Here is a 13,158-nt window from a genome sequence, read left to right as displayed (position 1 = left end):
TGTGTGTGTGTGTGTGTGTGTGTGTGTGTGTGTGTGTGTGTGTGTGTGTCTGTGTGTGTGTCTGTGTGTGTGTGTGTCTGTGTCTGTGTGTATGTCTGTGTCTGTCTGTGTGTTAGGGGCTGGAGAGATGGCTTAGTGATTAAAAGCACACACTGCTCTGTGTGGTGGTCTGAATACGAATGGCATTCATAGCCTCCAGTGTTTGAATGCTGTCAGCAGCTTGTGAAAGTGTTTGAAAGGATTAGAAGGTTTAGGGATGGCCTTGTTGGAGGAAATGTGTCACTGTGGGTGCGTTTTGAGGTTTTAAAGGCACACGCCAGGCCCAGTCTCTCTCTTCCCACCTGCAGATCAGAATGTAGCTCTCAGTTACTGCTCCAGTCAAATGAGTACCCGCCATCTTTCCCACCATATTAATGACTAACCTCTGAAACTTTAATCAATGTCCCGATTAAATGGTTCCTTTTATAACAGTTGCCTTGACCATGTGTTTCTAGCATACAGAGAACAAGGACTAACATGGGACCCAAGTGTGGTTTCCAGCACCCTGTCAGTTGGCTTACAACCTCCTGTAACTCCAGCTTCGGGGGGCTCCCACATTTCTAGCCTCCTTGGGCACCTGCGCTCATGTGAGAACATCTGTACACAAAAAGATACACACACAGACATATAATTAAAATAACTCTTAAAAAAAAAACCAGGGTAGATAGAGGGTGACTCTAACAGTTACCACTTCTGACAAGGGCAGAAGGGTCACCTCTGTATTCCTTGACCACATGATTTTCCAGCTCATTCTAGATATTTCTGACCCCTCTATAAATTTATTTCATTCATTTTAATAATTTCCTATTACTGTTAGTATTATTATTGTATATTATAATTATTATTATGTTAATAGTTACAGAAATGCATGACTTTCACATCTACTTGCTCCTGTCCCTTATAGGAATCCTGAAATGGGACAAAAGCATGGGGGAAACTGAAGCATTTAGTGACAAAGTTATTCTGCACACACTTCTACCCTAAGTGAGATTAAGTGCTTCCCGCGCCGAGTCCCACGCCGAGTCCGACATAATAAACTGGACTGGCTCTCACAGCCCAGTGTCCATTAGCATCTGTGGCACAAGAGTACCTGTTAGAAACGCAAGTTCCCGGCCCTACCAGCTCAGTCGAGTCCAAACTTTTAGGTACAGGGAGGGCTGTTGGTATTAGCAAGCTTCCTGGGAGACTCACGGGCTCAGACTGGAGGGCCATTGCTCTGTGGACAGGACACCCCCCACCCCGCGCCCAAATCCAGGGGAGACCAAAACATAAGTCGGAATTTCAGAGTGAGAGTCAGTCTTGAGACAAAGGTCCACACAAGATGCTGCCATCTGGGTCCAGATGAGGGAGGAGCCCCTCCCCACCTGGTGGGAACAGCCGATGAAGGCATTTTTATGCTGGCTTTCCACACCACGATGAAGGAGCCCATGCCTGCTTTCTGATCATCCAGACTCTATGGTTACCCCTGGAAACAGACAAGCAGAGAAGAGCCAGTTCCTGATGAGGCCGAGCATCTGGGCTGACTGCCTGGCATGGCCTGCCTTCCATCTTCATCACGGGGAGTTGTCATCAGCACTGATGGCCCAGTTTTCCCGTTTGCATTTTCTTCAGCTCATAAAATTCCAGTCCTGGCAATGCCTGTGACAATTTCCAGTTGGTAATAAAAGGGAGGCCAAGATAAGGGTTGGGATTTAGGGGAAATTTCCTTCAAGCTTGTACAGCCGTGACCTTTGGCGTTCAAGTGACTGCTGCCCTCTTGGCACCAGGACTGAGGCTCTTTACAGGGAGGACAAGGGGCCAGGTCACCAGGTTGTGCTACCAGCTCCTGACTAGAGTAGCCAGTGCTCTCAGATGAGCAAGATCCACAGCTTCCCTGTCACTCCTGAGAGGCCACTCACTGCCCCCACACAGCTCCCTTTGTATCTCCCAGGCCACCTTGCTTCTCAGCTGGTCACCCACCCCTCCACCCTCATCTTGACTCCCACCCCGTCTAAGCTCTGTGACCTTTACCCAACATGGCCACTAGAACTTGCAGCCACAATGTCAGTGTCCCCGACAGAAGCTGTTGATTCACCGTCTCTACTAAGCAGGAACTCTGCTCAACAGTAGTTTCCCTCTGGTCCTTTTTTCCTGGTACAGCTCTGAAGGGCATCTCAATGCCGCTTTGCTTCTAGGAAATCATTGAACAAAGCGAGGAGTCCAGTTCTGTCTCATTCCATCTGTCCAGCCTTGAAAACTCCTACGGAAGCTTCAGGCCCCAGTCCAGATGGGGCATCCTCAATGAAGATCTCATAAGCCTCCTTCCCTTGGCCAGGCCTCGCTCCTCCTTACTCACCAGAGTTAGTAAGCACTGGCGAGTCTCTCAGAGTCAGATCTCTGCGAGGCCCACACACTGTGTAAATCACCATGAATCACATGAATGTACCACTCTATGCCTGTTCCCTCACCACCAAAATGCCTACCAATACGTGGTGGTTATAAGAAAAGATTGAAAAAATTGGTATGTGTGAACCACTTAGAATGTTGCCAGACACACTTAATAAGCACCAAGTACTTTGTCGTCATTATTTTTTGAGACAGGCAGTCATGTAGCCCAGGCTGGCCTCAAATTCACTGTTAGCTGAGGATGGCCTTGAACTTATGATCTTCCTGCCTCTACCTCCTGAGTGCTGGGATTATAGGCCAGCCCTGTAATTGCCATGGCTGGTAAATTCTAGGAACTTTGACTAACTATTCTCTTGCTCTCTCTTCCCTCCCCTTCTCTCTCCCACCAACTGTTTCTCTCGATCTCTTCTAAGGTAGGTTTGACACCCAGAGTGTCACACATAGTAGGTAGGTACTCTGCCACTGAGTTTATCTCAGCCCTGACTGGACTTTCTGAATCTTCTCCTTTCATGGTCTAGTTTTGGTTTATTTGCTCTTACATGTATACTGTCTAACTGGCCGTATACACGTCTAGTTAGAGATCTCGGCAAAGGACAGGAAGCCTGTGTTACTCGCCTCCAGATTCCCCAGTCACCATCCTGACCCCTGAACAATAGTTCAGCGAATAACAATGAGAAGTAATAGACTGGATAAGTGAGATTTTGTCAATTAGGTTTTTGTTTGTTTTGTTTGCCAATTTGGCCTTGACTAAAGTTCTCTGAGAAAAGGGAAGCGCAATTCAGAAAATACCTACATAAGAGCAGATGGTAGGTGAGCCTGTAGGGCATTTTCTTAAGTGACTGATGAAGAGGACTCTAGGCCCATTGTGGGGGGTGCCATACCTGGGCTGGTTCTATAAGAAAGCAATCTGAGCAAGCCACGAGGAACAAGCCAGTAAACAGCACCCCTCCATGGCCTTTGCATCAACTCCTGCCTCCAGGTTCCTGCCCTGTTTGAGTTCCTGTCCTGGCTTCCTTCAGTGATAAACAGGGATGAGGAAGCATAAGCCTAATAAACCCTTTCCTCCCCAAGTGGCTTTGGTCATGGGAAGCAACAGTGACCTTATTAAGACAGTCCCCATCATATTGGCATGTAAGCAAGCCTGTGGGACATTTTCTTATTACCGATTGATGTGGAAAGGCCCAGCCCACTGTAGGCAATACCGTCCTTGGGATTGCTAGGTGGTCCTGGAGTGTATAAGAAAGTTATGTATAAGTTATGGAGGAGCTATGGAGAGCAAGCTAGTAAGCAGTACTCTTCCATGGCCTCAGCATCACTTCCCACCTCTGTTGCGGGTAATATTTAAAAAATTCTGCTGCTCAGTCCGGCTCTGCTAGCTATCTGGGCCACCCACCATGTTCCCAACTAGAATCGGCCAGAGGCCAAGAGCACCCCACAAGACATTACCAGGACAGCTGGTTCTGCCGATCAGCTCCATAGAGACCATGGCCCAAAGCATAGATTTTGAGCCAACCCTGTCACCCTCATGGTTCTCTGCTAAGCCCCAGATGATACCCACCATGCTCACGGTTCTTTGTAGAATGAAGACTCTTTTTTTTTTTATTTTTAGGTTTTTGAGACAGGGTTTCTCTGTGTAGCCCTGGCTGTCCTGGAACTCACTTTGTAGACCAGGCTGGCCTCAAACTCAGAAATCCACCTGCCTCTGCCTCCCAAGTGTTGGGATTAAAGGCGTGTGCCACCACCGGAATGAAGACTCTTAATGCTTAAAGATTATCCAAAGGATTTATATATTTGGAAATGCTCAGTTAACAAGATGCCCACACAATTAGAGTTGTTACCCAATACCTAACCTTTAGATATAAATTGTTACCCAGGACAGCTCTCGACCAATTAGTTCTCCTCCATGGTTGCCAGTCTTCTCCTCTCTCCCCTCCTCTACCTTCTCTTTCCCATTCTTCGATCCTCCCAAATTAGCTCCTTCCCAATTACCGAGCTTTATTGCAAATGTGTGTGTGTTGGGGGGGGGAGATCCCACTTCACACTTCCAACTTCCTGCCTTGAGTTCCTGTTCTGACTTCCCCTCATCATGGACTGTAAACTATGAAATGAAATAAACCTTTTCCTCCCCAAGTTGCTTTTGGTCATGGAGTTTCATCCCAGCAATGGAGAGAAAACTAGGACAGTAGCTAATCCTTATGTTATGTATGTTGTTGCCTGGTCCCCTTTCGTCAGCTCCTTCCTCTGGAGTGTGAGAGGACCAGACAAAATGAGCTTATGAAAACGGTTTCAGCTTCTGGCTAGAGAAAGGATGGGGTTTAGGCAGAATGATCTGTGGGAACACCCCTATTACAGGTTCTCAGACTGATTGTCAACAGCTGATCTACCATCAGCCTGTGCCTCATGGAGGGACCAGTGTAGTCTCCATGTTTCTGTGAGAGAGACAGAGCCTGGGCCTGCTCTGCTTTCCCGTGTGGAGGTCTGTGTGATTAGGAGTTACACAGTGTCTTCAGGGCCTAGTCTTATGAATTTGTTCCATGGTACAGAGTCTGGAACTCTGGGATGCTAGGGAACCCACTAGGCAACCAAGAAGCCCTGACTGGGCTGAGACCTCTTCCTTTCCATATGTGTTGTGGAGGGCGTCATAGTCATGGTCTGGGAGCTTCTAAGGGGTGTGGGATGTGAGCTGTCTAGGCCTAGGGTTGTGGATAAAATCCGAGTTATATATTTGATTCAGAATTTCAGAGAATCACACACACAAAAAAATTCAACATAATTATGCTCCATTTGTAATTTATTCGAGACATACTAAAAGTTATTTGTTATATAGCTGAAATTCAAATTTAACTGTGTCAGGTATGGTGGCTTGCTCCTGTGATGTCAGAAGACTGAGATAAGAAATGAGACTGAGATAGGAAAATTACTTAAGCTATGGAATAAGTTCCGGGTCAGCCTGGGCTAAGGTGAGGCCTGCTTCAAATAATCAAGCAATCAAAGAACAATAACAAAATCAAAATCAAACTGTTCTGGCCATCTTATGTTGTTATGTGGTAATTCTAGTGGGAAGAAGAAGTTGGTCAATGTCACTGTAAATTTTTTTACTACTCCTCCACTTCAGTCACTGGGAGAAGGTCTTGATGGCTAGCATCCTTTTCCAAGGAGATCTCTCAATCTTTACAAAGTTTTCTAATAAGGTGAGGTTTAAGGTAGGGTTTGAATTTTTATTACTGCTGTAACAGATGACCACGAACTTGAAGGCTTAAGGCCACACAAGTTTATTATCTTATGATTCTCCAGGTCAGAAGTCTGGAAGTCAGATGCCATTAAATCATGTTCTTTACCAGGATGCCTCAAGGAAAACCTATTCTCTCATCTTAGCCAACTTCTTCTGTACACACTCCTTGGACGGAGGTTCCCTCCATTTTCGAGATGAGCAATGGCCTGTCAAGCCTTCTCACTGCACAGTACCACACAGTTTTCTTCTGCCTCCTTCCAGTGTCATGTACCCTTATATGACGTCACCCGGATAACTCAAATTAATCTGCGTTTTTGGAGTTTTGTTTGTTTTTACTTTTTTCTCTGTGTAGCCCTGGTCGTCCTGGAACTCCCTTTTTAGACCAGGGTGGCCTCTAATTCACAGATCTACCTGCCTTGCCTCTACTGGAACTAAAGGCATTCGCCCAGCTACTCTGTGTGTGCGTGTGTGTGTGTATGTGTGTGTGTGTGTGCGTGTGTGTGTGTGTGTTAAATCAACTAGTTAGCTGATATACTTTGTTTGCTCTGTCCACCCCCTTTGCCATGGAATGTGGTCTGTTCGTCAGGCCTGTGGTCAGGATGTGGTACCCTTGTTCAGGAGGGTGGTAATGTTTCCCTACAAGGAGTTCTCTAGCATCTTTTCTCCTCCCTGCAGTTTGCTTATGGAGTCCCAGACTTGGAACTGACGAACATTGCCTGCAGCGAGGTGCTCTTACAACGCTTCATCATCTTCAGCCAGCGTCAGGGGGCACAGACTGTACGCTATGCCCTGTGTCCCCTCTCCCAGGTCACTCTACAGTGGATAGAAGACACTCTGTATGCCAATGTGGACTTCTTCAAACTCTTCCGTGTGGTAAGGAAAGGGTTCTATGTACCTTACTTGGGAGGCGATTCCTGGTAGCAGGCTGGCCATTGGAGAATTGACATTAAGGAAGGTGTGTGCTTGATGCTCATGAAAAGCCTTGAGGATATTCCAGAATCTTAGTTCTTCTAGAAGAGTAGCAAGGGAAAGGAGTTATGTTTACCCCTGAGCATGTGATGTGGTAGATGACTGTCTACTCCAAATGTGAAGAGAATGCTCTCCGTCCTCTGGAGCTTAGTGAGTTCTCAGCTCATGGTTGCAAGACATCGACTCCATCCTGGTTCTTTTTTCTTTTTTTTTTTTTTTTTTTTTTTTCGTTTTTCGAGATAGGGTTTCTCTGTGTAGCCCTGGCTGTCCTGGAACTCACTGTGTAGACCAGGCTGACCTTGAACTCAGAAATCCACCTGTCTCTGCCTCCCAAGTGCTGGGATTACAGGCATGCACCACCACTGCCCGGCTCCATCCTGGTTCTAATGTTCATCTAGGCAACAAGTATGATACTTCCAGGGTGTCTGACCTTTTGACATTGTAACATGACATTGTCATCTACAGGTGTATTGGGATTCCTACATAGCTACCTTGGAATCTACATCCTGTGGCCATAAGCTGGACATACCTGTGTATAAAATAGTAGGAAAAGGTAGGGAGAGAGAAAAACTGTGCAAAGCATTCATAAATTTCAACAAATGAGAGAAGGGTTCAAATTCTTTCTTATTGATCTGTACTTGACCCCTAAAGGTGTTCTTTCTAGACAGAAAAACAAAATAGAAAAGTTGGTAATCTCAACATTTTGGGAATGCTGCATGGTTAAGCCAGCCTTCTGCTCTAGAGCTGTAGCCAGACTCCCAGAGTCCATGGATGTCGCCTTTTGCTAGAAAGGTACAGTGGAGCACAGAGGTGTCAAACTTTAGGATGTGTGAAATCATCAGAGGTTGCAGAAACAAGCAAGTTCAAGTCCCCAGCCCTGCTGGTGGGGAGCTGCTTCGTTCCTTAGGTGATTCTTATGGGGGCTGCTAGGGGCCACACTTAGCGGTATTCATTACAATCCTTTAGAAAAGAGGGATTGTTTCTAGCACCCCAATTGTATGTTTCTTTTTGCTTATATTTTAATTTCTGAAACTGTGCATGAGGAATGTCACTCACTAAGATATTGAGATATTCTAAAGTTATTATGGAATTTACATCTTTTTCTGTTTTCATGGTTGTTTTCTCAAATCTCAGAAAATAAACACTTCCCCCCCTCTTGTTCTCTCCCCTCCCCCTAGCCCTCTCTCTTGCTCCTTAATGCTCTCTTTCCCTTTCTCTTGTTCTGTCTTCCTCTCTATAGCTCTCCCTCTCTCTGTGTAGCCCTGGTTGTCTTGGAACTCCATCCGCAGACCCTCTCTCTAGCCTTCTCTCTCTCTCTCTCTCTCTCTCTCCTCCTCCTCCTCCTCCTCCTCCTCCTCCTCCTCCTCCTCCTCCTCAGCACACATAAACATCTATAATCCCAGCACTTAAGAGGGGGCGGGGGCAGAAATGCCAGACTTCAGTGATCATCTTCAGCTAGCCTAGGACACAGGGGGCCTTGTCTATGGGGGAAAATACACAGAAAAGGAAAGAAAGGAGATGAAAAGAAGCCAGATGAATTCTTTAAAGTGAATCAAAACAAAATAGGCCTCATAGTTTCTGGCAGAGTTTATTTTGAATTCCCCTTGGAAGTTACTGTGCAATTTCCCCCAGCTCATTGGGATGGGCCCCCAAAGTAGGTAAAAGGGGCCCGGACCTGAGGAGGCCACCACAAAGAGTCTAGGTTCTCATAGATGCTCTTGATGCTTCTCGTACTGCAGAGAGAACAAACAGTCTGTGGCTGGAACATCTCTGTCCTACAACAGACTACAAGAATAACCCTTGCCTCCTCTGGGGCACGGTCATCAGTTCTCTAAGTCCTGGGCAGAGCCAGATTAGATTTGCATCTGGACAAAATTATCCATTAGTGACTAGTCCTTGTGTTAGTCAGTTCTGCATTACCATAACACATACCCAAATCTGTCAGAGAAAGGGCTTCCTTTGGTTCACAGTTTTAGAGATTCCAGTCTGTGATGGATGGGCCTCATCATTCTGTGTCCTGTAACGAGGCAGCACACTGTGGCTGAATACACGATGGAATAATCCATTTCTCAGCCGGGAAGCAAAAGAGAACAAGGCAGGGACCTGGAGTTCCCACCAGGCCCTTCAATGGCAGACCTTCCGATGGCCCAAAGGCCTCCCACTAGGCCCTATCCCTTACACGGTCCACCATCCCCACTAGTGTCAGGATGGAGAGCATGGCTTTAATTGATGGGCCTTTGTGTGACACTCAAGATACAAACTATAGTTAACCCCTTGCTGGGGCCACTGATCTGGGTGTTTACTTATCAAACAAGACCAGAAAACCTTCTTAGTTTGGGTTTTATTGCTGTGAAGAAACACTATGACCAAGGCAACTCTTTTAAAGGACAACATTTAACTGGGGCAGGCTTACAGTGTCAGAGTTTAGTCGGTTAGCATCATGATGGGCCACTTCCACGGCAGGAGCCAGGCAGACATGTACTGGAGAAGGAGCTGAGATCAAAAGGCAGCCAGGAGACTGGATTCCACACTGGGCATAGCTTGAGCATAAGAGTCCTCAAAGCCTGCTCCCACAGTGACACACTTCCTCCAACAAGGCCACACCCATTCCAACAAGGCCACACCTCCTAACAGTGCCATTCCCTGTGGCCAAGCATTCAAACACATGGGGGCCATTCCTATTCGAACCGCCATACCTTTCTTCTGCCATTCATTGGGTTTAGAAAGCAGAAGTTTTACTAGTCCCCCTCACTTACTTAGATGTGCCTGCTCCGCACAGCTGCAGCAGGTACCTGCAGGGGCCAGGCACTGAGTGGAGGCCAGGGTGCCAACACTGAACCTCCTACTCTCACTTAGCTCACAAACAATCCAACTGACCGGTTCAAAGCTCCTCAGCTGAGAAAGCTCAGCACAAACAACACTCGGGTCCCTGAGAGCAGCAGTCCTGAGCTTAGCTGAACACAGAATCACCAGGAACACTTTAACAGCTACATGTGTGGGGATGGGGACACAGTTCAGTTGTAGAGCACTTGCCTAACAAGCCTACTAGGCCCTGGGTTTGGTCTCCAGCACTTTAAAAACCTAACCATGGTAGTGTACACCTGTAATTCCAGTACGTGGGGAGTTGGAGGCACAAGGATAGAAATTTAAGGTCACCCTTGACTACAGGAGGCATTTAAGGCCAGGCTAGATTAAATGAGACCCTGTCTCAAAAAGGAAAAAAACAAGGTACACTTCTAGCCCCAAAGTCCAGAGATCTTGAGTCAGTACAGGTTACTTGGGTATTTTCGAAGATCTTTGCAGATAATTCCAAATTCCAGCCAGGGTCAAAAATTATCAACCTGAACAAAGGAGTTTGACTTTACAAGCTCAGTTTCTATAGACGAAACAGTAATACGGGTAACCCAAATATCTCTGGGCTTCAAGAACATGGCAGGGCTTCAGAGGTGCTCAGCCCGCTAGAGCGCTAGAGCGAAGGAGGCAAAGGTGGGCGGGGTAGAGGAAAACACCCCAGTGGGAGGCATCAGGTGACCGCGTAGACCTCCTTGCCCGCCATCCTCTTCGGTCCTGCTTCTGCTTCAATGAGGAAAGAATTGAGTAAAGTAGAACACTTGAGCGCCTAGCAAAGTGTAAACACCCTGTCTAGTCGTCTGGTGCCCTTGAAATGTGCCTTCCCCGGTACAAAAGAACAGGGCAGCTAAACATTACAAGCAAATAAATTACTAATGAAGAACTTAAAAGAAATAGCAAGCATTAAATGAGATTTTGGTTTCATTGTTTCCTGTTCCCATCCTGGATTTAGCAAAATGATCCCCCGGCAGGCACAGGGTGGCCAGGGCAGACCCCACGGCCCCCTGGAGGAACATGGCTAGCCTCTGTGGCCTGGCTGTTATTGCAGCTGGTTGGCGCACCGCCCCTGTCATCCCGGCCCGGGGAGGGGGGGGGGAGGGGGGGGACGCTCACCAGGCCCTTCTCCTGGGTTGTTTCTTGTGCACACGTAGCCCTTGTATAAATAAGGTTTTATTAAATGCCAAGTCAGTTCTCATTAACAAAGAAAGAGGAAAAAAAAATCTCAGTAAGCCACTGTGACCGGCACCTACCCCTGCTGGGTACCGAGCAAGGGTGGGGGTAGGGTGGGAGCAACCTCCAGACCTGGGAATCTGTGGAGCTGAGGGAACATAGTGGGAGTTAGCACCAACTGGGGCCAGCTGTGTTTTCCCTCTTTCCTTTAGATGTTGTCATCTTCAAATAATCCAAAAGCCTTGCTCTACCCAACCCAGTCACATAGTCTCTCCTCTGTGTCTCTCTGTCTCTGCCTCTCTCTCTCTCTCTCTCTCTCTCTCACACACACACACACACACACACACACACACACTTATATCTGAGTTGAGGAAGCACGGAACAAATCAGGTGGCTGGATTTTCTCCATGGTTTAGCCTCTCTTGGATTCACCGCCAACGCTCTAGCGTGAAGACGTTCATTTTCACCGGGGACTTTTTCAGGCTAACAGCAGGCAACCTGAAACCTAGAGGTTCAGAGCTGAGCCCAGGGCATCATAACTGCCAGCATACCTAAAATGTTCACACCTCATTAAAAAAAAACAAAAACAAAAAACCTTGTGCATCCCTTTAGTACTTCAGTGTGTTTCACTGAGGGGTTGGAGGTTTTCCATCGGATTTGGCCCAGGTTGTGCAGGCCCCTCTGCCCCTCCTCCATCCCGTTTTCTACCCCACCTGACCCCTCCCACCTTCCTGTTTTCTCTCCTATTCCTGTGCACAGCTTCGAAATCTTGCTGAGAAGCAAATCTGTCCATTGTCTGTGTATGTTTATTTGTGGAAATTTAGCCGAGGAGATGAGAGACGCTAAGACAGCCATCCTGGGAAATCTTGAGTTTCCCCCGCCCTTTCCCCCTTCTCCGTGGCTGTGGATGGAGGAAAGCTGGCTTTTGGGATCACAACTTTCCTCTCTGTCAATGTCTGGCTGTGGCACAGATCGGCTTCTTTTTTTTAACTCTCCCTCAATTTCTATGCTGCTGTGGCTGTCCCTGTTGCACTCCTGTCCTTGTGACTCTTGGCTGGCCGAACACTGAGTTCCAGAGAAGAAAAGGCCCAGTCTTGGGGGTCCTGACTACATGCCGCTGCCGGTGTCCCGCTTCACTCTTGGCTCTGCTCCCTGAATTCCTGAGTCACCGGGAATAAACAGGGGGAGGACTGCCCATCGCCTGGTGAGAGCTGACCTTGCTTTCTGCTCCCCGGGGTCACTGGCCAGCAGTTTGTTAAATTTCAACTATGTGTTCCATTTGTTGAGTGGCTTTTTGCTGTGCACAATTCTCTGGGGAAACCCCACATCTCCTGGGTTTAACAGTAATGTCTCATTAGTGACTTACCTCCATGATATATTCCCTCCATTCCCTCTCCCTCCCTTCCTCTCCCCCTCCCTCTCTCTCCTCCTCCCTCCCTCTGGATTGCTGTGTCTACCTAACTTTCTCCTACTTCAGGAAGAAAAAAGAAATCAAATTCCAGTGCAAGCAGCAGTGTATGTGTGTTATAGGGGGTTGGGGGCAGGGTGTGTTGGATGGGCGGTGTGAGGGTGCAGTGTGGGTGGCGGTGTGTATGTGTAAGGGTGTGTGGCAGGCAAAAAACAAAACTTAGACAGAAACTGAGTTTTAAAAACCATTAAGCCGCACTAGAAGTATTTGGCTTACAGAATTTGTAGTATGCCCCCCACAATCTACATCTACAAACCAGTGGTTATTAGGGTGGGGGTCCCCTTGGCAAATAGATTTCAATAAAGAAGGAAATAGAAGGGAGGTCTTTAAACGTGCCTGGAGCTAATGACCTTATCATTTGTCTTGATTTCCTTAGGCCCCAGATATATACAGTAAGCTAGAACTTGTTTTCTTGACAGACCAGATGTGACTTTTATAGACTGAGGAAGAAAGAATCCCTGATGGTCAGAGTGGAAGTGACTTGGGACAGAAGCCAGTCCCTGGGACGGCTGCTGGCTCTGATGGTGGGGTCTGGCATCTCTGCCTGGGCTCAGTCAGTACAGATCACGTACTGACGATATGTGATACCCACATGCTAGATAACAGGTTCCCTCCAGTGTAAATTGGCCTTTGGAAGGATTTTGGCTCCTGATACTGCAGCTCTCTGCAGAACAGTAGCTCTGAATTGGTTTTATGGATTAGGATCATGTTGGAGAATCTGACACCAGCTCTAAGCCTTTCCCTAGGGAATGTAAGTCCCCACAGATGTGATAGGGTGGAGACTCAGGAGCCACTGGAGTCAGACCCCAGGTTAAAAGCTATTGCAATGAAATTTCTTCCCTACCTACCACTAATACATAAGTACCCCAGTGGTCTCACATACAAAGTAAGATGTTTCTTTTTTGTTTTCAAGAGTTAAATTCACTCTAAAAGTTTAGAGTGGAAACATGGATGACACAGATCTGTCCTCCACACCACACCCCGCCCCCCAGAAGCACTTACATGAATGGGTATGTGCACAGAATCTATTATACACAGGCCAAGA

At 47.2% G+C, this 13,158-nt stretch overlaps 1 protein-coding gene across 1 annotated transcript in view; it reads left to right on the top strand.

The window, feature by feature from the left end:
* Abca4 (ATP binding cassette subfamily A member 4) overlaps window positions 1-13,158 on the top strand; it is a 139,060-nt gene that overhangs the window by 18,432 nt on the left and 107,470 nt on the right. Inside the window, exon 6 of the mRNA XM_028760380.1 lies at window positions 6,332-6,529. Within this exon, the coding sequence (XP_028616213.1) occupies window positions 6,332-6,529 (198 nt within the window). The remainder of the gene's footprint in view (window positions 1-6,331; window positions 6,530-13,158) is intronic.

Source organism: Grammomys surdaster, unplaced genomic scaffold, assembly GCF_004785775.1.
Source record: "Grammomys surdaster isolate TR1022 unplaced genomic scaffold, NIH_TR_1.0 126531, whole genome shotgun sequence".
NCBI classification, from domain to species: domain Eukaryota; kingdom Metazoa; phylum Chordata; class Mammalia; order Rodentia; family Muridae; genus Grammomys; species Grammomys surdaster.
The sequence above is the reverse complement of the archived record's forward strand: the minus strand, read 5'-3'. Positions and strand labels throughout refer to the sequence as shown.